The sequence below is a fragment of the Ascaphus truei genome, chromosome 11 (genome assembly GCF_040206685.1).
Source record: "Ascaphus truei isolate aAscTru1 chromosome 11, aAscTru1.hap1, whole genome shotgun sequence".
NCBI classification, from domain to species: domain Eukaryota; kingdom Metazoa; phylum Chordata; class Amphibia; order Anura; family Ascaphidae; genus Ascaphus; species Ascaphus truei.
This window is the reverse complement of record NC_134493.1, coordinates 28,960,551-28,985,426: the sequence shown is the minus strand read 5'-3', so window position 1 is coordinate 28,985,426 and position 24,876 is coordinate 28,960,551. Positions and strand designations below refer to the sequence as shown.

The window sequence follows — 24,876 nt, the reverse complement described above, 5'->3', positions numbered from 1 at the left end:
TGTCAGTCAGTGTGTGTGTGTGTCAGTCAGTGTGTGTGTGTCAGTCAGTGTGTGTGTGTGTCATCAGTGTGTGTGCGCGCGTCAGTGTGTCAGTAAGTTGTGTGTGTCAGTCAGTGTGTGGGAGGTGATGTGAGTGGAGCGCCGGGGAGGGGAGCGCCGGGGAGGGGAGCACCAGGGAGGGGAGTCAGGGGAGGGGAGGCGTCAAAGGCGGGGAGGCGTCAAAGGCAGGGGGGGGCGTCAAAGGCAGGGGGCGTCAAAGGCAGGGGGGGGGGCGTCAAAGGCAGGGGGGGGGGGCGTCAAAGGCAGGGGGGGGGGGCGTCAAAGGCAGGGGGGGGGCGTCAAAGGCAGGGGGGGGGCGTCAAAGGCAGGGGGGGGGCGTCAAAGGCAGGGGGGGGGGGCGTCAAAGGCAGGGGGGGGGGCGTCAAAGGCAGGGGGGGGCGTCAAAGGCGGGGGGGCGTCAAAGGCAGGGGGGGGGCGTCAAAGGCAGGGGGGGGGCGTCAAAGGCAGGGGGGGGGCGTCAAAGGCAGGGGGGGGGGCGTCAAAGGCAGGGGGGGGGGCGTCAAAGGCAGGGGGGGGGGCGTCAAAGGCAGGGGGGGGGCGTCAAAGGCAGGGGGGGGGCGTCAAAGGCAGGGGGGGGGGCGTCAAAGGCAGGGGGGGGGGGCGTCAAAGGCAGGGGGGGGGCGTCAAAGGCATGGATTCCTCCCCTTGCATTTCCTCACCTAGCAGCATTAAGTCCCTGCCGCCCTCCTCCTGCTCCTCGGGGATGTTGAGCCGTAGAGAGCGTGCTCTGGGAGGTAGGTGGGGAGGAGGGGGGGTGGTGGGGAGGAGGGGGGGTGGTGGGGAGGAGGGGGGGTGGTGGGGAGGAGGGGAGGTGAGGGGGGGGGAGAGGTGGGGAGAAGTGGGGGGGGGAGAAGTGGGGGGGGGGAGAAGTAGGGGGGGCGACACACGCGACACCTACCTGTAGTTCCGGGCGCCGCCATCTTCTCACTGTGCGCCGCGAGGGAGGAAGGGGGTCCTTCCGGGCGCCGCCATCTGTTCCAGTTGGAGCGGCGGCGGAGAGGGAGAGAGGTGAGTTGTAGCGGCGAGGGGGAGAGAGACCTGGCGTTGCCCGTGAGTAAAATTTCCCGCTCCCTTCTCTCTCCCTCTTTCTCCGTGTTCCCCAGAGGGGAGGGACGAACAGTGGACAGGAGGGTGTGGGGACGGACAGTGGACAGGAGGGTGTGGGGACGGACAGTGGACAGGAGGTGGGGGACGGACAGTGGACAGGATGGGGGGACAGTGGACAGGAGGGACGGACAGTGGACAGGAGGGGGGGGACAGGAGGGGGGGCAGGAGGGGGGGACGGACAGTAGACAGGAGGGGGGGACAGTGGACAGGAGGGACGGACAGTGGACAGGAGGGGGGGCAGTAGACAGGAGAGGGGGAGGGGGGGTGGACAGGAGGGGGGGGGCAGTGGACAGGAGGGGGGGCAGTGGACAGGAGGGGGGGGCAGTGGACAGGAGGGGGGGCAGTGGACAGGAGGGGGGGGGCAGTGGACAGGAGGGGGGGGGCAGTGGACAGGAGGGGGGGGGCAGTGGACAGGAGGGGGGGCAGTGGACAGTGACACACACACACACACACACACACACACACACACACGTCTCTGTTGATGCGCCCTTTCTCAGTTCCGTTTGGCGCCGGAGGTGAGGGAGCGACACCTACCTGTACTTCCGGGCGCCGCCACCGTCTGACTCGGCGCCGCGAGGGACGAAGGGGGTCCGCCATCTTACGCGCCGCGTGGCAGCTGCCTGTTCCCCCGCCGGGGGTACGGGAGAGGTGATTTGGAGCGGGGAGAGGTGATTTGGAGCGGGGAGAGGTGATGCCGCTGGGGAGGGGGAGAGTTCAGTTTGAGCGCCGCTGGGGAGGGGGAGAGGTGATGCCGCTGGGGAGGGGGAGAGTTCAGTTTGAGCGCCGCTGGGGAGGGGGAGAGATGATGCCGCTGGGGAGGGGGAGAGGTGATTTGGAGCGGGGAGGGGGCAGAGGTGATGCCGCTGGGGAGGGGGAGAGGTGATGCCGCCGGGGAGGGGGAGAGGTGATTTGGAGCGGGGAGGGGGGAGAGGTGATTTGGAGCGGGGAGGGGGGAGAGGTGATTTGGAGCGGGGGAGGTGATTTGGAGGGGGGAGAGGTGATTTGGAGCGGGGGAGGTGATTTGGAGGGGGGAGAGGTGATTTGGAGCGGGGAGCGGTGTGTGTGTGTGTGTGTGTGTGTGTGTGTGTGTGTGTGTGTGTGTGTGTGTGTATATACACACCTTTGGCCCGTCACTCCGCCTCAGGCCAATGAGAGGTGTGGGGGGCGGGCCAAGGGGGTGGTGTGTGTGTGTGAGGCCAATGAGAGGTGTGCGGGGGCGGGCGGGCCAAGGGACCAATGAGATTGCCCCTAGGGACACCGGACATCCAGGCAGGCAGGCATGCATGCATGCATGCATGCAGGCATACAGTGCTTTCACTAATATAGTATAAGATACGTTTTTGAAGCAGATTTTTTTCTTCTTTATGGAAGCCGTTCAATTAAACAATTTAAAGCGAAAGGAAACACAGGGGTAAGAAAGGGTTTAACGTAAAAAAATAAAATAAATAAATACAAGTTGGCTCCACACCACAACTGCGCGCAGATACTTAAGGTGACCATTGCAAAATACGGGTGAATATTCTTCTTCTATGCTGATGTACATTTTACAGAAACACTTATATTGTTGCATGTTTCTATTTTGCAATATACTTCTCATACAGATGTCCAATAATGTTGATGTAAACCTGTAACCCTAACAATTGTACATAAAGTAAAAAAAAAAATATTGCTTATTTTTTTGCAGCAGTCAAATAAGCAACATTTCTGCTTTAAAATGTGTGTGTTAAAAACAAATGAACATTTAAAGTAATACAAATAAGGTTACTAAATAGGTTTAAAAATCTTAGTTTGCCTTTATTCAGAAGCTATAGTGGAAGATAAAGTGTTCCCTGAATATCATGTCATTATTAACATGCAGTAAAAAAGCCTTTTTCAGCTATTGATGCAAAATCATGCATAGATTTGAAGAATGCCAACAGTATGTGACATTTACCAGGGAATAATCAATCGCAATAGTAGTGCTGCTGGAGGAAGCCGCAAAAACTATATTAACGAGCAATTGGTTAATTGAAGAAGCTCATAGGTGACTTGATAAAATGAAAGTAAATAAGGCACCTGGCCCCGGTGGCATACATCCAAGAGTTCTTAAGGAGCCAAGTTCAGTAATAGCCCAACCATTATATTTAATATTCAAGACTCAGTTTCCACAGGCTCAGTACCACAAGATTGACGTAAAGCAGATGTGGTGCCTATATTTAAGGCACAGATCACAACCGGGTAATTACAGACCTGTAAGTCTGACATCAAGAGTGGGGAAAGTACTTGAAGGTTTAATATGGGATAATGTTCAGGAATACCTAATGTAAAACAAAATTAGTAATAGTCAGCATGGATTTATGAAGGATAGATCATGCCAAACTAACCTCATTAGTTTCTTTAAGGAGGCAAGTAGGAATTTAGACCAGGGTAATGCAGTTGGTGTAATCTACTTAGATTTTGCAAAGGCTTTTGATATGGTTCCACACAAGAGGTTAATGTACAAAATAAAGCAAATTGGACATGGTATTTGACTTAAAATATTTGCACCTGGATGGAAAACTGGTTGAAAGACAGACAGAGTTGTAATAAATATAACATTTCAGGTTGGGCTAAAGTTGTTAGTGGGGTACATCAGGGACCGTGTACTGGGACCCCTGCTTTTTAACTTGTTTATTAATGACCTCGAGGTTGGCATAGAGAGCAAAGTCTCCATCTTTGCTGATGACACTAAATTGTGTAAGGTAGTAGAATCAGAGCAGGATGTAATTTCATTACAGAAGGACTTGGATAGACTGGAAAATTGGGCAGGTAAATGGCAGATGAGGTTTAATACAGATAAATGTAAGGTTATGCATTTATTGTAACAAGAATAAACTGTAATTTACAAATTAAATGGGGATAAATTAGGGGAATCCTTGATGGAGAAGGATTTAGGAGTGCTTGTAGACAGCAGGCTTAGCAATAGTGCCCAAAGTCATGCAGTAGTTGCAAAGGCAAACAAGATCTTATCTTGCATTAAACGGGCAATAGATGTAAACATAATTATGTCCCTTTACAAAGCATTAGTAAGACCACACCTTGAATATGGAGTACAATTTTGGGCACCACTCCTTAGAAAAGACATTACGGAACTTGAGAAAGTGCAGAGAAGGGCCACCAAATTAATAAAGGGGATGGATAATCTGATTTATGAGGAGAGGCTAGCTAAATAAGATTTGTTTACATTAAAAGAGGCATCGAAGACATTATCTACACAAAGATTCAAGGAAATTGGAGTTCCCAGAACTTTCTAATTTTGAATCACTATGTAAAAAAGGGTCCCATCAGGAAGGCTTGATAATGATCTATGCCAGTATGTAAGCAGCTGGAAACACTCCAGACCATAGCTAAATGACCAAATGTGCCAATGAACTAGGTTTAGACATAGGGAGGACTGGAAAGATATTTCGGGAAAATGCAGCTAAAACCTCCATCTGCATAGTAACAAAGGAGAATATTTTCAAAATAATCAGTGGTACCTCACCCCAAAGAGGCTCAAGAAAATCTACCCGAGACCTCCGACCAATGTTGGAGGTTGTGGGCAAGTAGGCGAACAAGAACCAACATTTGGTAATCTCAATCCAAATAAAATAAAACAAAATTAGGACCAATAATCAAGTAATAAATCCAGAATTCGTTTCGATAAAAAGAATATACTCAACTAGTTCAAAAAGGGGTTTTGCAATAACAATTCCTTAATCTCCTCTCAACGGTCTAGAAGACGAGGGGAGACTGAGTGAATTAGGACGGTGCCAGTGCTCCCCCCCTTCATTTCATTTATCCTATCCCATATCAGTCTAAAACTTGATTTCCATGTATAAATTGCTGCAATTTTATTATATAATATGTGAGAGAGAAAAAAAAGTCTTATGTGAAATTGATGTTGATTTTGCGCTTTTATTTATTTTATGTTGTTCCTATACAATGTGTTGGCACCTGCGATATTATGGTCATGCCTTGAAAGGGGCCCACAGGCTTATACGCTTTGGCCAAAGGGTTAACTAAATGACCATTTTTTCAAGTGATATATTAGGTATTTCACTGTGTATTTTTGTCACATTGGATGTTGCTCTGGACTTTTATTTCTTGTTCCTATACAGTACAATGTTGAAAACCCAATAAAAAAATTATTTGGAAAAAGGAGGCGTGTAAGGCTGCGTCCCAGCTAGAGCCGAGCGGGCGGTACTTGCTGCGGTTGCTTACATATATAGCTATATGTAAGTCCCCGCTCACGCTGTGCGCGCGCTCGTGTGCAGCCACACGCTCATCTGCACTTGGCGCTTAAGTAAACAAAAAACCCTATACTTTCCCGCGCGCTCAACTACCCGCAATGCCCCAACCCTCCCCTCCCCCCATGCACACATGCAGGGTACCCGGCGCTCATGCTTCGAGCGCTCTCCAAGCAAGAACGCACTCAGCGCCAGCGGGGACTCAGCCCAAGAGGGGATATGATAACTATACACAAATATATTCAGGGACAATACAAGGAGCTTCAAAAGAACTATTCATCCCACGGGCAGTACTAAGGACTCGGGGGCATCCCTTAAGGTTGGAGGTAAAGAGATTTCACCAGCAACAAAAGGAAAGGGTTCTTTACAGTAAGGGCAGTTAAAATGTGGAATTCATTACCCATGGAGACTGTGATGGCAGATACAATAGATATCTTTAAAAAAAGGCTGAACATCTTTTTAAAAAGGAAAGCTATAGATAGATAAACCAAATAAGTAAACATGGAAAATATGATCAGCCAGAGAGTAATCTGATTGCCAATATTTGGTGATTCCTCCCCTCCCCCTCTCCCCCCTCCCCTCCATGAGATATCATTAGAAGATATTTCACTGGGGTTTTTGCTTTCTTTGAATCAATATACTGCAAGTACAAAATATAGGAGATATAGATAGTATATATTATATATAACATTTTAGCATAGGTTTAACTTTATGGAATTATGTCTTTTTTTAACCTCATAGTCTATGCAACGGCAAATTAATAGGGCAAAATGGAATGTATGAAACATGCAATTCCTTTTTATATGCAAAGATTAGGTTATAAGAAAATAGCAGTACATACCCAGCTGCAATGCCGATATTGATCTCAAATCTGCACACTACCAGTCCCAGCCGCCCTCCCTGGACTCTGCCCTTCTAAGACCTGTATTTTATCTCATTCCTTGTTATGGGTTATGTGGAACAGTGTTTACTTAGTATCACTGGCAGGTAAAGTGCCGAATTTTTGGGGTGACACCAGAATTTTTTTCTTTAGTGGATGTTATGCTGGCATAAGAGAGGAGAGAGTGGAATGACAACAGTTTATTGTGTTTACATATACTTAAAATATACATACGGAGTAAAGGTGGAGAAAAGTGTGGGTTTCTACAATTCACTAAGCTGAACCCAAAGTCCACATTTCACGCAACACATTTTGCTGCCCACACGTACAGTGAAAGTAAGAGAGTAAAAAGAATGTAAAACAAAGCCAAGTGATTTTCATAAAAGCAAATGTCAACAAAACCAAAATCATCATTTTGACAGCATGCGACATCCTCCAATTAAAAAATAAATATATATATAAATATGCTCAGGGTAGAATCCAATCTCAATCGTGTCTAAGAATGCGCTTATAGAGCCAGCGACGGGACATCGCGTCGCGGCAAATCAAATGCATTGTCGCAGTCGCTTATAGTGCACACGACGGCGACAAAGCGCCGGAGCGACAGTCCTACCAGAAATCTGGTAGTCACGGATATTGAATTTTTTTCGGTCTCCCCTTGCGGCCAATTAGGAGCTTCTCCGTGCCTCTGCCCTCCCCTTTTATGACGTCAGCCAGAGACATCGCCTAAACTTCAAATACAACTCATCGCAATGGCGACGGCATCGGTCACGTCGCCGGCTGTATAAGCGGAGCCTAACTAAAGCTACACTTATACTACTTTCTGCGGCAACTGCACGCAGGTCCGTAGCAAGTACATGCAGTCTGTCGCGGGTGCCCATAGTGGGTGCGACGGCGCTGCAGAGCAACGGAGCGGTCGCGATCAGCGGAAGTCAAAGGATTTTGACTTTTTCAGCGATCACCACACGTCAGCGGCACGTGAGCGGTTCAGCCATTAAGGCCGAACCGCTCATCGCCGCGCCTGCCGGTCTCCAGCACCAGAGTGCACGAATCACTATTGCAACGTCACGCGGTCGCATTGCCATAGCCCTTAGTATAAGTGTAGCCTTAGGCTAGGTCCCCAGTTTCCACGGCTGCGTGTGCGCTACACACAAGGTACAGCCCTCTATGAGGCAGGCCCCAGTCGGCGTATGCGCGCACAAGCCGCGATGCGCAACCGCCTTTGCCAAAAGACAAGATTGTCTTTTGGCGCAGCGGCCGAGCATTGGCCACATCACGACGGCGGCTCAGCCAATGAGGGTAAACCAGCCGCGTGAAGTCATGGCCGTGCCACCGCGATCTCATGCTCTTTTCCTGCAGCTCAGCCACAGACCGCTGCTTTTACCCGTGCACGAGCCGCCAGGCGCACGTGCAGCAGTGAACACTGGGACCGTTGCCCAAGCCAGGGGTGCGGCGGTTGCAGCGACCCCGCGCTCTTCCGAGGCATTCAAGTTAAATGCCTGGGATCCACGCAAGGCCTCCGCAACCTCAACTTATTTGGGTTCTGTAGTCTTCTGGAAGCATGGCCATGGCAACGCAGCGTCAAATGACGCACGCATCGCCATGGAAACGCACGTCAAATGACGCTGCGGGGTCACGTGACGTCACATGACCAGCGGCATCATATGACGCCAGGTCACAGTAGGGGGGCCTGAACGCTGGGCCAGTTGCAAAGGAAGGGCGTAGCTCCAAAACTTTGCGCATCGCTGGCCTAAGCAATACTTGCAGTTTTTCAGGAAAGGTACCAATTGGTTACAGAGGCAAATGGCATTATCTGTATCTGCCAAAGCAACCAAATCGGGTTGTTTCCAAACTCAATACGAATCGAGTCCGAAAAACAGTCGAAGCGGCCACTTTGGCGGATATAGAATAAGCCCCTAAGTGTTGCGGACAAGAGAAGAGGAAAGTATCCTATGTCAAATATTGCAGAAAAGTCCAAGATGTTTAGAAACAGATCGTAATATTGAAGATCTGTTCTAACTCAGAGAGAAAGTGGGAACCCAGAGAGGCCGAGAAGCAGATTGACAAATTATTTCAGTCATCCTCACTGCTGTAGAATAAAACAAAAAAGTGATGAGCATAACAGTCGGATGGAGCCACGCTTTGTTCTCTTGAGGGTGTGGTCCTGTAAAGTATGGGGCATTACCAGATGGATCCATGGGATAAATCTTCCATGGAGTGAGGTAGTAAGACTTGGAAAAGTGGCAGCACAAATAAAATAGCAACAAGCGGCCAAAATTAGGGGTCGACCTGCCAGGAGAAAAATAGCAAAATGTGGAACCATGTCTTTGGTAAATGGCAAAGTCTCTGCTCATCACTACAGTGGTGTGTTTAAGGTTTAGGTAGCCGTAGGTTATTTGTGAATCAAACGATCTCCTATTCACGGTAAAATTAGATCTGCACAATCTTTACTATCAATGTATGGTGCTTTTTATTTATTTATTAATATACACAGTACATATATACAAGGACAATGAAGAAACAAAGGGTTAACTAAACCCTCAGAGTAACACAGGGATAAAGTGGCAATAGAAATGGTACTGGTTCTCAGACAATGGTTTCCCACTTCAGACACTAGTGACCACAACACAATTACCCCCTCCAGATATGTATAAAAAGAAATCACAAAAATAATAAATGATTCAGGAAGGATACCACCATGTGATTACGAAGTAATGTGTAACCTACAACACTGCAACAAGGTTTGAGTCACTTAACCCACTTCCTTCCAATGCCCCCCAATGTGTTGTAAAATAATGATTAATTGGAAAATTAAACAGCAGCCTTTATCCCTTATCCAGTAACATTGTCTACTTCCCAAACTGAGCTACATTTGTCATATGTGCAAAAATAAAACAGGAACTAACCAGAAAACAAATACTTTCTTTGCACCTCCCTCTGGCCATAAAATGTTCAAACATACTTACTTGGCTTGAGTGTGAACCGGAAAATGTACATCTGCCTAATAGTTATGCAATTATATATTGTGACAGTAGTAAGACAATTGATGACGCTACAAAACGTGAAGTTGGGTGTAGGTTATAAGATATTTGAATTAAGATCTCAAACATTTAATGATCAGTACAGACATTAAACAAATGACCAAATAAAATAAAATCATGTTTTGTGGGACTGTAAAGTAACAATTAACATATGTTTTACACCAAAACATACTACCAAATTATATAAATGAGCCTTTACTAGAGTTCATGCTACTTCTACAATGAAGCCAAAAATGTGATTGAATTTCTCCTTGGGCGTGTGTATTTACCTGCACAAAGCAGGAACAAATATTATCCAAAGACACACAGAGAATTGAAGCGAGCAACATTTACACACTTATATTAAAAATTGCTCAGGATAGAAAAGGCCTTAAAGAAATAAAAACAAAAATGTATACATACCTTATTGTGATAGTAAAATGTTACACAGAACCAGTGCTCTGCTTTTAAGAAACATTTTAAATATGCTAATAAGTGTGCATCAGTAATACTGCCAGAAGGGGGGACATTTAAACAAAATACAATTCATAAACCGTACGATAAAAGATCAGGTAATGTCAAGGAAGCTACACTGGGATCAAAGTACGTTTATGGATTAGGCATTTTAACCCTGTAACCGACATGTCACTTCCGTCCCAACGCACATTTAAAACAAAAAATAAACTAGATGTATATCTCAACATACTTTGTCTGGCAACATTTCAGATAAAAAAAATAATAATAATAGGGTGTAGGAGGGGCCAGGAACGCAAGGCAATATACAGCAGTTGAAAAGTACTGGTTAATAGTCACATTAATCCAGGAAGAGATTTAGTGCACACAGATCTTGTAAATAATGTGTGTGTAGACCATCTAACTCTACTTTAGTATGTAAGCTCTTGGGTTCAGCGTTTCCAATTTAATATAGGTTTACTTTTGAATACTTTTAACAGTGTTGATCAGAAAGGTGATCAGAAAGATTCCCCCTCTATTGAGCACTCGGTCCTGAGGTGGTCTGAAAATGGACTGAAAATAAGCCCTGTAGATCAGCGGTGCGCAAAGTGGGGGGCGCGACCCCCAGGGGGGGCGGGAGATTGTGCTGGGGGGGCGCGGGCAGTTGCAGAGGCCCCGCGCTCTTCCCCCAGGCATTTAAATTAAATGCCGGGGGATCGCGTGAGGCCCCTGCAACTGTTTACTTACCGGGATTCAGCCGCCTGTGTTGCGTCGCCATGGCAACGCGGCGTCAATAGACGCCGCGGCACCATGTGACCTGACGTCACACGCCCACGCAGCGTCATCTGACGCGGCTGAAGGAAGGCAGGGGGGCGCGAGAGCCGGGGGCAGAGAGACAGGGGGGCGCAGCACAAAATGTTTGCGCTCCCCTGCTGTAGATAATACTACAAATTACTGGTAAGTTGCTCAGAATCACCGCGGAAATCAAAAATAATAAAATTTTATTAATTCTACATAGAAGGCTAAAAACACATATACATTATTAAAAATCCCCATGCAAATGTGGCCAATGAGTACAAAATCCCTTAATAGAGAAATATAGTAAATGTATATCTCTATATACTCATATGATGTCATTATTTTTAATAATGTATATGTGTTTTTAGCGTTCTATGTAGAATTAATAAAATTTTATTATTTTTGATTTCCGCGCTGATTCTGGGCAACTTACCAGTAATTTGTAGTATTATCTACAGGGCTTATTTTCAGTCCATTTTCAGACCACCTCAGGACCGAGTGCTCAATAGAGGGGGAATCTTTCTGATCACCTTTCTGATCACCACTGTTAAAATCATAACAATATCCTCCAGAGCACCTCTCACTCTACATCACTTTCGCAAAATTTGGTGATGCGGTCTCACACATCTATACACTGTTACTTTTGAATGCGACAGTATATATCGTACATGTAGTTCCATGTATAGTATATTTTGTTCTTATCTGCATGCTACGAAATGTTGAACGAGATCAAATTGATTGTGTTCTGTTTACCGTTTGAAAATTTGAAGGAAAAAATAAATAAATAAAGTGGGTGGGGGGGGCTTGAGGAAAAAAGACTTAAAAAAAAAAACACTTTACAGATACTACTGAGAATCAACCTCGTTGTTTTTTTTTTTTTTAAAGCTGCAGACCAAGCAATATTCTACGTGGGTTTTTTAATAAGTCAGTTATGTATTGTGAGAAAATGCTTGTACAATTTAAGAAAAACAACAACTCTAAATTATATTTTTAATGTATTATAATGTAACAGGCATTTTTTGTTCCTATAACAACCATTTCCAAGTCACATCCCCTTCCTCTTCTGAAAAGGCCCTGGCACACCCCCTTTTGAGCCCTGCCCTCTCTCTTGCCATGCACCAATTGTATCTATTGACTGCCAGGTCACGTGACTTTCCCCACAGAACTTTGCATCTTTGGTCCTCTTCTTCTGCACTGACAGCCATATAGTGAACCCCCGAGCCACATCTTCCCTGATCGATCAGCAACGTAGCTAATTACTTGTGTGGATTGTATTGATGCACATATTAGGGGGGGGGGGGGAAAGGCAGCTTGGACTGTTGCTTTAAATAATAAAGTCACTAGCGAAACATTGATAACCATATGAAAACAAAAAGGTGGGGAGTGAAATGGTCTTCCTTGTACCTTCAGACTGATAACAAGCTCCATACAAGCACTAAGCCAAGACAAGGAATGACAAGAATGTCAAGCAGGGCTTGTTGCCCCTATAATAGAGAAATATCTTTTCATCTAAATTATATAGTTCACTTAAAGTCTTTTTTGCTGCTGTATTATTGGTCATAAAACATGTTCCTTTTCACTGTAGGTTACATTTTACAAAGTGCAAACACAGGACTGTAAAATTCCACTCTGAAATTTGTTCAAAGTCTACTTTGTGGGCATGTGTAAAGGAATAGCAGACGAACTTAACCTATTCACTGCCACAGCAATGCATTACATCTGAAAGGCTGGGGCTACTTGCAATTAAGAAAATAAAAAAGTTATAGGAATTTAACTGCATGAATATATGCTATGTAAGCCCGGAGAAAATGTTCAACACAAATAATGTTTACAACTGATATTTTATAATAACAAATTAAAAAAACTATATAAAGAGTTTGAGGATCTGCAGAATAAATACCATAGCAAACGTAAACAAAATGTGACAACTTTGGATAACTGTCTTATAATCAATTACTAAATATTTCGCTTCTCACTCTTTAGGGGTGAAAGGGGCTTACCACATGGAGGTAACGTACCATTTTATTGGCAACGTAACTTTATATTGGATACATCTGAAAACGGTTAATACTGTAGCATTGCAAAAACATTTCTATTGAGTAAATCTCTTAAAGATAAGGCCTGGACCCCGCTGGCAACTGCAGCCCTCCCCTCAATGGCGCCGGGCCCGCTGCGAGGGGGGGCCGCAGCGCTGTGGCGAGATTTGCTCCTGCTCTCAATAGAATTGAGAGCAGGACTCGCAACATAGCGCTAAGCAACACCCCGTCGGTTCGGCCAATGAGGGTGAACCTGCCAGGTGACGTCACGGCCGTGCCCCCTCCCGCGTCACGCCCCCCCCCCTGCAACTCCCTGCAGACCGGGGAAATCGGCTGCACGCACCACCAGCCTCGCGGGCGCGCGTGCAGCGGAGTTACCAGGGCCTCAGCCTAAGATTCTAATGATATTAAAAAATGTAAGAAATCACTAGAGCCCCAAAAAATAAACTCTGTACTCAAATGAAATATTAAAATACTTATAGTAGCACAATAAATTGTCCAGTTAATTTTTCAAGTCCATGTACAAGATAACCCAAATACATTACTACAGAAATCCTAGCAAGTACTGAATGAGCGAGCAGGAAAAGACTCTTTACCATGAAGCATAACATTGGCTAAAAATGATAACGGACGTTTTAGAATATATTTCAAAACCACTTAGATACCTTAACCGTGTACAGAGTATATAACACCATCAGGGACTGGACAGCTTGTACCACTACATGAGTAGGAGTATAAAGATGCAACTACTGCCCAGCCACTGAATGGTCCACTTGACAATTATGATGGTAACAAGGAGTGTATGAGGAGTGTATGATATATATATATATACACTGTATATATACTGTATATATATATATATATATATATATATAGAAATACACAGAGATATATCAATATATACACACACACACACACACACACATATATACATACACACACACGTACGTACACTAAAAAATGTACCCAGTAACATCAAGACAGTGTAGCCATTTCAAATCCCCAAACCAATATTTATATCTGGGTTTTCTGTGTGGGTGAGAGATAAGGTTTGAGCTCTTCATTGCAAGGGAAGAATTGCAAGCTGTTTCCTGATTAGGGTGATACATTTAAAGCACTCCATGCCAAAATAAACAATACAGACTTAAATGACTTGGTTAGAAATATATGAATATACTCTTGTATCGCACTGTGTGTGCAGCACATACAGGTGTTGCAGACAAGAAGCCCTTGCCCATTGAGCTTCCAATCTAATGATTGATGCTTGAGGGGGCCCAAGGTCACAGTGCATTTGAACCTGTTCCCTCACTACAAAGGCAGGTTTAGGAGTGCTCATTTACAGATAGATAGTCCTCGTTATCCAACGTATCACTTTACAACGAATGACATATCCAACGCTTTACAATGCCACCCTATGGGCCGTTTTTTGATGCCTGAATGCGTTATCCAACGTTCACCGCCACTGATTAACATGGGACTCACTTTACAACGGTTTCACTATCCAACGCTACTTCCAGAACGGGTTCCGGTGGATAACCGAGGACCGCCTGTACTGGAGCAACATTGTAGCCGCATTATACCAACCAAATATACAGCAGGAAATATACACTTCTTTTTATAAAAAAGGATCAGACAATAAGCACCCCCCGCCCCCGTGTAGGTGTTACAGGGAAAAACAGGTGCAATAACACCCTGATATTCCCCCCCCCCCCCCCCCCCCGAGATGTTGTCCCCCTTAGTGCCTTGCTCCCCCCGCCGCTGTGTGACTTCTCACCTGCACCTGTTTCCGGAAGCGGTGCCGCTCGGACGCTACCCAACGCCAGGAGCAGTACCAGGAGCCCGCAGCGCAGGCCGCGCTCCCTCATGGCTCCAGCGCCGGTAGGGGGGGTCCGTGCGGTGGGAGGCGGCAGTGACTCGGTGTCCTCCTCCTCGGGGTGCAGGCGGTGAGGCGGCTCCTCACTGCCACCCTCCGCTGTCACCGAACCTCCCCGCCGCCGTCACCTGCCCGGTCCTCCCTATCAACATCACGCCCGGCCCGCTCATACTTCACATGGGGGGGAAAGGCCCCTCACCGGGAAAGCCCCCCTCTCCGCCTCCTCGCCGTTTCCTAGGCAGCTTCGCCACACACACCGGCGGCGCTTCCTCCCGGCGCCATGTTCTGTGACGACGCACCGAACAAGGCGGGCGCGCGGGGTGCCGCAGCAGATTGGCAGACGTCGAAGCCAATAGGAATGCGCGCCCTGGTTCAACGTCAGCTGGCCAATAGCAGCAGGGCAGAGGAGGGGCTTGTGTAAAAGGTGCGTGCGGTGACGTCACAGTGGGAGCAGGGTGGGGAGTATTGATAAATAGGCGCAGGTCATGCAATGTCCTCTTACATGTGTGTTTTTATTTTTATTTAAAAAAAAGTTCTGTAGAAATAGATAATTCTAAAAACAAAATTAAATTCACCTTTTCATACCATTTTTAATGAGTTTTAATACACTGAGCATCATTTGATGTCTATAGCAGGCTTTAACATACTTCCCCAGCAGTGCAAGATATTTGTTACCAATATCCCCAGCCAGTTTGAGCTGCAAACTGTAACAATAGATAATGTTACCTTAGTAATATCGGGATAGATTGTAGCTGCTGAGTTTCACTGACTGAAGGATTGATTGAAACTGAAAGGCTGCCATTTAGTGAACCCTGGGAAGCAGGATGTTGCAGATCGATCAGCAGCTTGGGTCATTCGTTTTCAATAAAGGTACTGTAATCAAAGGCTACATATACTAAAACAAAATATAAATATTTATATATATATATATTTTTAAGTGCTGTGCGGACTGCCTCTTGTGCAGATGCCCTATGGAAATCATTGGTATAACAAGAGTATTGAGTTATTTTGAAAGATGTGATAACTTTTTATTTGGAACATCAAAATTACTTCCAGGGGGAGTACATTTCCCATCAATATACTGGTCTCTGAAGTGGGATAACCTAAATTTCAGACTCGGCTTAATTCAAACCCGTGGAGAAGACACCTGTGCTCAAAAAGGGGTACATCTGGGAGATATGCCAGGATTTGCAAAGTATATTAAAATGATTCTAATTCGCCCATCCCATCCTGTGCCATTGAGCAATTAGTCATAGACCTTGAGTATTACTTTTGCTAAGTTATGTAAGGGAGGAACTTCTGACCTCGATTATTCTACTTTGTACAGCACACAGTGTCTGACGGCATTGGGTAAATAAATAAAGATGATATTATCTAGAGCTAGTTAGAACCACCTCAACGAACATGGGGGAAGAAAAAAAACCTTTCCCCCCCCCCCAAGACGCGACATATACACACACAAGTCACACAGTTATAAAGTCAGGGTGGTTGTGTATTAAAATCAGCAGCTGCTGAAAAGTTGCCTATCCTGTTAAATTTGTTTTGTGTGGTGTGTCATTAACCCTGTCGCTGCCAGAGAAGCCCCCAACGCATTGTTGCAGCAGGTTTAAAAATTGAAAGTTACTAGAAAAATTCCACCTGTTGAAACTGCTTATCCAGACAGTGACGAAGAATCGGGGCCCTTTGGATTTTTTCGGATTTTGTCAATTAATTAGCCAAAGGAAAACCGACATTTCGGCTGCCTGTGCAGCCTTTTTCAAGGGAAACTGCTTATCCAACATTTGTTTTCATCTGCAAATGTGGTCAGTTTACAGAAAACAAATCTGTATAAATATTGCAGACACACTTACCAGAACTCCCTCCTCCCATCTCTGTACGTTCTTCCTACTTACCAATTAGATTGTAAGCTCTTCGGAGCAGGGACTCCTTTTCCTAAATGTTACATTTATATCTGAAGCCCTTCTTCCCATTATGTGTTATTTGTATTATTTGTTATTTATATGATTATGTAACGTGTATTACTGCTGTGAAGCGCTATGTACACGAATGGCGCTATATATATATATATATATATATATATATATATATATATATATATATATAAAGATATATATACAGAATAGAAATAATAAAATGCCCACAGCGTACGCAGAACAATAAGTTGTATTATCATGGTGCAGAGACAAAGAAACTCATCTAGTTTTCCTCACATTACTTAAAAACGTAGGAACGAGTTGGTCTTAGTATTTTATTCCATATTTCTACATTTCTTAAAGCTTCTTTGTGGCGAGACTAAGAATGTGTACGTTTGTTTAATGTGATTAATGACATGTATTTCATTGGGAAGCTGCTTTGATCATCCACTGCCCTCTAACACGTGCCTACTGCAGGTGTGTATTTCCCATACAGAATGTGAAATCTCTCTCCCAGGGAGACCTGCCAGGATAATGCAGGGGGCTTCTTCATCTTCCATTGACTTGCACTGAGTTAACAAAACCTTTTTTCAGTGAGAAGTTAGAAAAACTACATTTTTGGAGTAAATTATGAGGGCGTTTCCATCTGAAGTAGGAAGTATTGGCCAGTATGGTATTTCCCTTTGGTTGATGTCTCTCCCCATGCTATATGTATACAACTGAAAGCTCTAAAAGTGTCACCTATGCTGCTATCTTGTAGATGTAACCCTCCGTGCCCGCTCTTAAGGAGTTTACATCAGATAGACTATTTACATGGCTGAGCTCATTGTCTCATACCTTTGCAGGGTGCTGGGTCCGTGCAGGCTGGGTGCTGCAGGGGTGCTGGGTCTGTGCAGGGTGCTGGGTCCGTGCAGGCTGGGTGTAGTTAAGCAGATGTTAAACTAAAGGGCGCCAGGAACTTTAATAGTACAGACAAAGAGTGCTAAGCTGAGGCCCCACTGCACGCGTCTGCATGTCCGCCTTGCGACCTGGAGGCGCGCGCAGAGTGCTATACCGCGTGATCTGCGGTCTGCAGGTGGCGTTCTAAGGCGTGGGGGGCGTGGCAAAAACGGGCTGTGTGGGCGCAGCCATGATGAGGGGGCGGGGCTACAACGCCGGCCAAACTAAAAAAAAAAACCATGCCACACACAGACACACACCCACACAGCTCAGCAGACTTCTCCCCCCCCCCCTCGCTCCCGCACCTCTCTGATTGGCTCCCTGTATCACCACGTGACACGTCGCCGCTCAGGATCCCAAACTGGCCCCTGCCGGCTGGCGCGTCACAGTGCGCAGTGAGCCTGGGAGCGCGGAGGGACCGGGGACAGCAAAGGGAGCAGGTAAGGGGCTGGTGAGAGGCGAGCGCACAGCTGCGCATGCCGCCGATTGCACTGGGGACCTAGCCTTATTCACATCCGTTGATAATGATCCACATACATAGGACATACTTCTCATAGACATTAACTGGTGTCAAAGAATGTGGCTACTCTGTGCTTCTTCCCTTGGTAGCTCTCACTCATACGCTGGGGAGGTACTTATACCTGCGTCCCATAGTAATGTTAGATTGGCAATCTCTTGTATAGCTTCCTCAATGCCCTGTATCTGGTGGACACTGGCAGGGAGACACCATTCTCGGGGATCAGTATCTGTTAGTGTGGCCGGCATTCTTCCTCTATACTTTATCAGATCGGGAGGTTACTGAGGACCTGTTGGTTGGAGTACACTCCATCTTCAGGGATCAGTATCCCATCACCGTGTGCACCAGCTACCTCATCCATACCTATTGGATCCAGACTGTACTAGGACCCTCCAATGGGCACTGATCCAACTATGCTCCAAAGTTTGTACTCTGAGAACTCGCCGGCTCCTCTTCTGGTCAGGGAACAATCTCTGTTTATTACTATGGGCTCTATCTATAAAGGGCACGTTCCCTTACTGAAAACAATAAAGGTAACAGGACATCCTTACTACACATAACTATACAAAACAGCAGCAAGCTCTTTTTGGGAACCCCTGAGCCCCCACAATATATATATATGTATATAAGTGTAAAAAAGGAGTGCTATTGAGCGTGGCATATGTATACAACAGACGACGGAGAAGCCCAATGCTACATCCAACATGACAAAAATACACATAACTATACCCTTAAATGTATTTACATAACTTACAGTGAGGCCCTCTCCCACTGCTACTCCCAAGGAACCTGATTCTAGAAACTGGAGGGCGCTATATTGTATTAATGTCTTTATTTATATAGCGCCAAAAGTGTACTCAGCGCTTCACAAAGAATACAGTACGGGGAATTATAATTATACAAGTGCAGCCAAATCAGACAATAGGAAAGGAAATCCCTGCCCCGAAGAGCTTACAATCTAAGAGGTTTAATGGGAAACTTGCAGAGACAGTAGGTGAGGGAGTAAGTGCTGTAGATGGCAGTGCTTGGTCACAATGTGTGGTAGTATATCTATAATATACACCTCAAGTCATAAAACGCATACTGCACAGGGGGAAGGGATAAACCGCAATCACAGATCACATTCCAGTATGCACTGTTTTAAAGTTAAAACCCTTTTTTTGGCTTCATTCATTGTAAAATCGCCGGAAGAGATCAGTGTATCTTGAAAGCTCGCACAAATAAAAGCATTTTGTTAGCCACAGAACGGTATCGTCTAATCATTTTTGATTATTAAGCTCGGCTAACACGGTACTGATACCTCCACATACATCTCCTCCCATCTCCCTATGGTGACATCCCTGGTCTCATGACCTACTGGGGAGTGGTCTAAGACATTTGTTTGCGGCTGTTTTGCCGTGACCAAATCTCCGCTGGCACTTAGCCGCTACTCACCTCGCGACATTTCTCCACTGGCCGCTTCGCCGCCAAGGTAAACCCCTAACCTGACTCCTTACCCTAAAACCCCCTAATCTTAACCCCTAATACTAACATTACCCTCTACCCTAAAACCCCTTACCCTAATCCCGTACCCTGAAAACCTAACCCCATTCCCTAAAACGCCTATCCTTAACCGCTAAATTAACTTACCTCTGCAAAGCGGCTGAGCGTCCAGCGGCAGAGGGTACTTCTGTGGCCGAACACCGGCGGAGACTTGGTCGAGGCGAGACGGCTGCGGCCAACTGGCCCATCCCGCTGGTGAGTGGCGAATCCTTTCTGCAAGTCATCATGCATCACATGGGGAGTAACTCTGTGTGAGTCCCACACATTAACCCCTTAACCACTAGTAGTCTCTAGCAGGGGGGCTACATAAGGGTGTACAATAACAAATAATGCACTATTACATAATGCTGACAGTGCACATAGTGCCGTATATAGCCGAAATTGCAGACACAATGGGGGTTATTCATTAAACTGATAGTGCCCCCACTGGCACTATCGAACGGAAGCTCAGCGGGAGTTTTCGTGCAATAGTGTGCTGATTCCTCACCTAAAGAGCTTATTATCTAATATATGATCCCTGATGCATCATTTGACTTTGCCGATGTCACATGGTCCGAGTGTGAAAGAGCAGACATTAACATCAGTGTTTTTAGCCACGTTCATGTCTTCTACCTAAAGAAAAGAATGAAACGAAAGCAGATTGTGCACCTCTAGTCTTTCACATGTAAGGGCTGGGACCCGCTGCGCCCGTTGGCGCGGGCGGCGGCGTGAGCTCAACTTACCATTCCGGTTTGAACTCACGATCGGGTCCCAGTCCCTCCTCACTTGTAACTTGCGACATACTGTGACGCGGCAGCCAGCAGGAGACACGAGAGAATGGTGTTCTCTTGCGGCAACGCGTCACATGGTACGCGAAGGGGCCAATCATAGACTGGCTCCCTTCAACGAATGGCAAGTGCTGTGAGCCCTGCTTTGTTTTGGTCCCCGCCCCTCCTCCGTCATGGCCGCGCCCCCTCACGTCATGGCCGCGCCCCCCCCGGCCCATTTGGCCACGCCCCCCTCCCGCTCCGAGAAAAGTATCCTGTAGACCGCAGATCGCGGTACAGCGAGTTGCACGCGCCGCCGGCAAGCAAGCCAGCCGTGCGGACGCGTGCAACGGGACCTTAGCCTAAGTGTTCAGTGCTAGAGGCACATACAGCGCCATGATGCTATCCAGCGGCAGATTTCCAAATCCGCCGCCCCTAGGCACTTATCTCTGTCTGCCGCCTCCTTGCTGCCGCACTGCTTCTCCTTTGGAATCCCAGCATGAAATGACGCCGCGGATGTCACCGACGTGATGTCACGTTGGTCACGTCGTACGGCATCATTTGATGCTGCGATTCTAAAGAAGCAGAGCGGCAGCAAGGAGGCGGCCGACAGAGCTAATTGCCTTCCCATTAGGCTCGATAGGCCCGAGAGCGTGGCAAAAGCGAATGGGGGCAGAAATTTTTGCCGCCCCCAAATTTTGCCGCCCTAGGCCCGGGCCTAATGGGAAATCTGACACTGATGCTATCTTATCGCACGGAGATAAGTTACTAGCTCTGCTAAGTCCCAGGGATGTACTGTGGCGAGAAACAGTTTGTGAACCACTGTCCTGGAACAGGATTGTCTAATTTCCTGTGTCATTTTGCAGCTCATAGGATTTATGTCTCCCTAGTTCAGCTGCCTGTAATTTCCCCTGTCCCAGCAGCTAGCTGCATGCATAAGGCAACATTATTGATACATCTGCTCTTACACAGCCCTAGTCAGTGTTGGTTGCCTTAGCAACCTCCTATTCTCCTGAACTGAGAGTGGGCTATTCCAACCCCCCCTGTCTCTGTTCACAGTTAGTCTGTTCCTGAGACTATTCCTGTTTCCCAGAAACCCTTACACTTCCTTTCTAATCTAGCTGGCTGAGCAAGCACATCTCACGCTATTCACCTCCTGGCAAGTATCACCGTCTTTTACCTTTCCCCACTATCAAGCACCCTCACTATAGAGAAGCTCTCTCTCACTACACCATCGTCTACAAGTGCCTTTGTGTGTCTATGCTTTCCCCAATAAAGTGAAGAAAAGACAAAGAACTTGTTGTGCTTGTAAAAGGAACGAGTTAAGCTATCTGGCCATACTTTACCCCGCGTATACCCTGTGGCTCCAGAATAACCACCTAGAATTTTCACTTATTTCATGTTGACTATGTGTCAACTTATGTTGACTTATGTGTTGATGGCTGCTCCTGCAGATTGTGCCTCTCTCAGTTCCTGCGGTGGGAGAATGGAACTTTCTCTGTATTTGAAAGTAAAAAAGTACTGTACCCGCAGCACTCATAAGCAGCTGTAACACCAAATAATGTCCAACAACAGGCAGTGCAGTGAAAAAAAGAGAATAAATGTAATTAAGCAAAACGGGATTGTCAGAAGGCAATCACCCAAACAAATACTCCCCCAGAGAGGGGTATACCCAGGAGGACTGGGAAAGAGGACAAAGGGGGCAACATACAAATCTACATACTATAAAACATGTAAGCAACACAAAAAGGTGCAAAAAGGTGCTACACAGTGCCAGAAGGCAAAATCACAAATAAACGAAAAAATACAAAAACAGTCCAAAGTCAAGGTGTGGGCGGCAGCTGTGGCACTCAGCCCTTCCCGGCCCGTTTTACATAATCGTGGTACTTCCCTTCAAGAGACAGAAAAAGTCCCGTAGCTACAATGTAACCTATTGATACCTAATCTGCATGAAGGTGACGTAGGAAGGATCCAAAGACCATCTCATGCAGCATGTAAGAAAGGTTTAGAACAAGTCACGCAACCTTTGTGCTTTGTCATTGGTTTATGCACTTTCCCTTTAGTCAGTGGCAGATTTGCAGGAAACCTAACCTTTTAGGAATGGCTAACCCTGTCCTACACACCGAGACCCGTTTTTCCTCAACAACAAAAAAACCTACAGGTGCAACTGTAACTTGTGCAATTAATCTCCCCATTTATGAAGCTTCTCTGTTCAGTGGTTTGAGCATTACCACAAAGCATGTCCCATGGACCTCATTCACATACCATGGCAACTTTCAACTCCTTGGTTTAGCTAAGACTTGTGTGTTAGTGGCCATGTTAAATATGTATTTTACTTAGTCTGTTTAGGGTTTTAATAAGATGCTTTACAAATGAATTCAACATCACTGTTAATTAACAGCTACTTATAACCTGGGGAATGGGTTCCATAATGTCATGAGATCTGCTCTAGTCTAAATCCTGTTGCTATGGCATGCTTAGATCTACAGATGTTTGTGAAAGGAAATGTGAATTGTAATATACTGTTACAAATTCAGTGGACATTTTTAAATGTGTACGAAAATGAAAGGCCAAAAATGTCTTATTTTTTTTTTTTTTAAATCGACTTTTTTCAATGCCTCTGTTCTAATTCAATCTTATTGTCCTAGCTGTTCATATACAGAGGCGAGAAAGTTTGTAAACCCCTTCGGATTTTCACATATTTCAAACCTAAAATGTTATTAGATCTTAAGCTAAGTCCTAATAATAGATAAAGATAACCTGACCAAACAAATGACACAAAAACATGACACTTTTTCAACATTTATTCATCCACAAATGATTAAACATTCAATATCCATGTGTGAGAAAGTATGTGAACCTTTCGATTCAGTGGAAATGAACTAAGTTTTCTAAGTGGCGCTAGCTGTTTTAGCGTAAGAAGTTTAAAAATTAAACAGTGAGTTTTAATAAATGGGAATACATGTGATTAAAAAATTATGTGCATAATTTAAACGTGCAAAAAAAAAATATATATATATATATATATATATATATTGTAACAACACAGAAAGCAACCTTACAAAAAGCACACGAGCATACCAAAAAAGTGTGAACAAAGTTTTTATTAAGGTAGGTTAAAAACAAGGGATGAAGATTAAAAGAGGGGGGGACTCTCATCTACCATAAATTGTATTCCTAGAGGCAAGGGTATAACAGAAAAACCAATTCCAACACCCGAATCAGAAGACACAGGAGGCTCTAAATTGAGCAAACAAGTGTAACCTTTACACACACTACAAGCTAGTGTATGTCCGAACAACAAATCACCTAATAATACAGGTAAATGACTGCAATGATTTGAAGCATGAATTGCCCAAGTATCAATATTGTATATACATCACCACCATTAAATCATGGGTGTCACAGACCCCCGAAGAAGACCGTTTCTGGTCGAAACGCGTTGGAGTGGGAGTCTGTGGAGTCTGTGGAGGGGGACCCCTACCTTTCTTTCCTGACCAAGAGGCTATGGTTATTTCTTGCCTGTGACACCCATGATTTAATGGTGGTGATGTATATACAATATTGATATGGTTGTGTCAATGATGGCAAGCCTTCCAGGTCCTGAAGAAGCAAAGCAGCCCCAAACCATCACACTCCCATCACCATGCTTGACGGTTGGGATGAGGTTCTTCTGTTTTCGCCAAAGATAACATTTCTCAATGAGGCCAAAAAGTTCTACCCTTGACTTGTCTGTCCAGACAACATTATTCCAGAAGTGTTGTGGATTATCAGCATCTATTATCTTGGCGAACTTCAGACGGGCAGCAATGTTCTTTTTAGAGAGCCGTGGTTTCCTCCTGGCTATCCTTCCATGAACACCATTCTTGTTCAGCCTTTCTCTGATAGTTGAGTCATGAACACTCGCATCAGCCAAAGCGAGAGTGACTTGCAGATCCTTGGATGTTACTCTGGGGTTCTTTGTGACTTCCTGGATGATCTGCCGGTTTGTTCTCGGAGAGATTTTGGTAGACGGCGTTTAATTTACTTTTTCACATGACTTACTGTTTGTCTAATTCATGCATCATTTTGTTTTCAAAAGACATGGAATTGGTTAACAACAATCTTATTGGATATTTAATAAAAGACTGGTTTGGAGTCAAGAAGCTTATCATGGAAGAACTATGGAATTTCCGTAATTATCACTGGGGTTCACAAACTTTTTCTCGCTACTGTATATCAAAAAAAAAAATGCTTGTATGCAAAGGACCATATTCACTAAAGAGTGCTACATTTTAGCACATTTTAACACCGATTCATTTGAATTGGATGAAATATGGGCCAAAGTGCAAAAGAGGGTAAGTCTTGGTGTAAGTTCCCCATATCTGTAGAATCATTTCTGGAAATCTCTGCATGACATTATATTTAGTATGTTAGAACGCAGGACACAGATCTTACCTGTGCTGTTTCCATTACAATTTCATATTTACAGTATATTTAGTGACTTCAACTCTGGTATAAAAGTATTAGCGATCCCATTCATATATTCTTTTCAGAAGGCCTTTAAATCCAACTAAATATATGCAGCTTGACATCTGTATTCATTTGCTGCACCCGTGTTCAACACTATCAGTTAACATTCTCACCTTTCTATGCAAGAACCGCGCACTGATTACAAGTGCCATGATGATGCTCCCTGTAGTTAAACCAAAATAACTCTGTTACATTCGGGATCTGGTGACCTACATGCAGGGCTGGGTCCCACG

General features: G+C 45.3%; 1 protein-coding gene across 1 annotated transcript in view; it reads right to left on the bottom strand.

Moving 5' to 3' along the window:
* Nucleotides 1–14,803, bottom strand: part of LMTK2 (lemur tyrosine kinase 2) — a 63,380-nt gene extending 48,577 nt beyond the window's left edge. Inside the window, exon 1 of the mRNA XM_075565459.1 lies at nt 14,376–14,803. Within this exon, the coding sequence (XP_075421574.1) occupies nt 14,376–14,466 (91 nt within the window). The 5' untranslated portion in view covers nt 14,467–14,803. The remainder of the gene's footprint in view (nt 1–14,375) is intronic.
* Nucleotides 14,804–24,876: the final 10,073 nt, after the last annotated feature.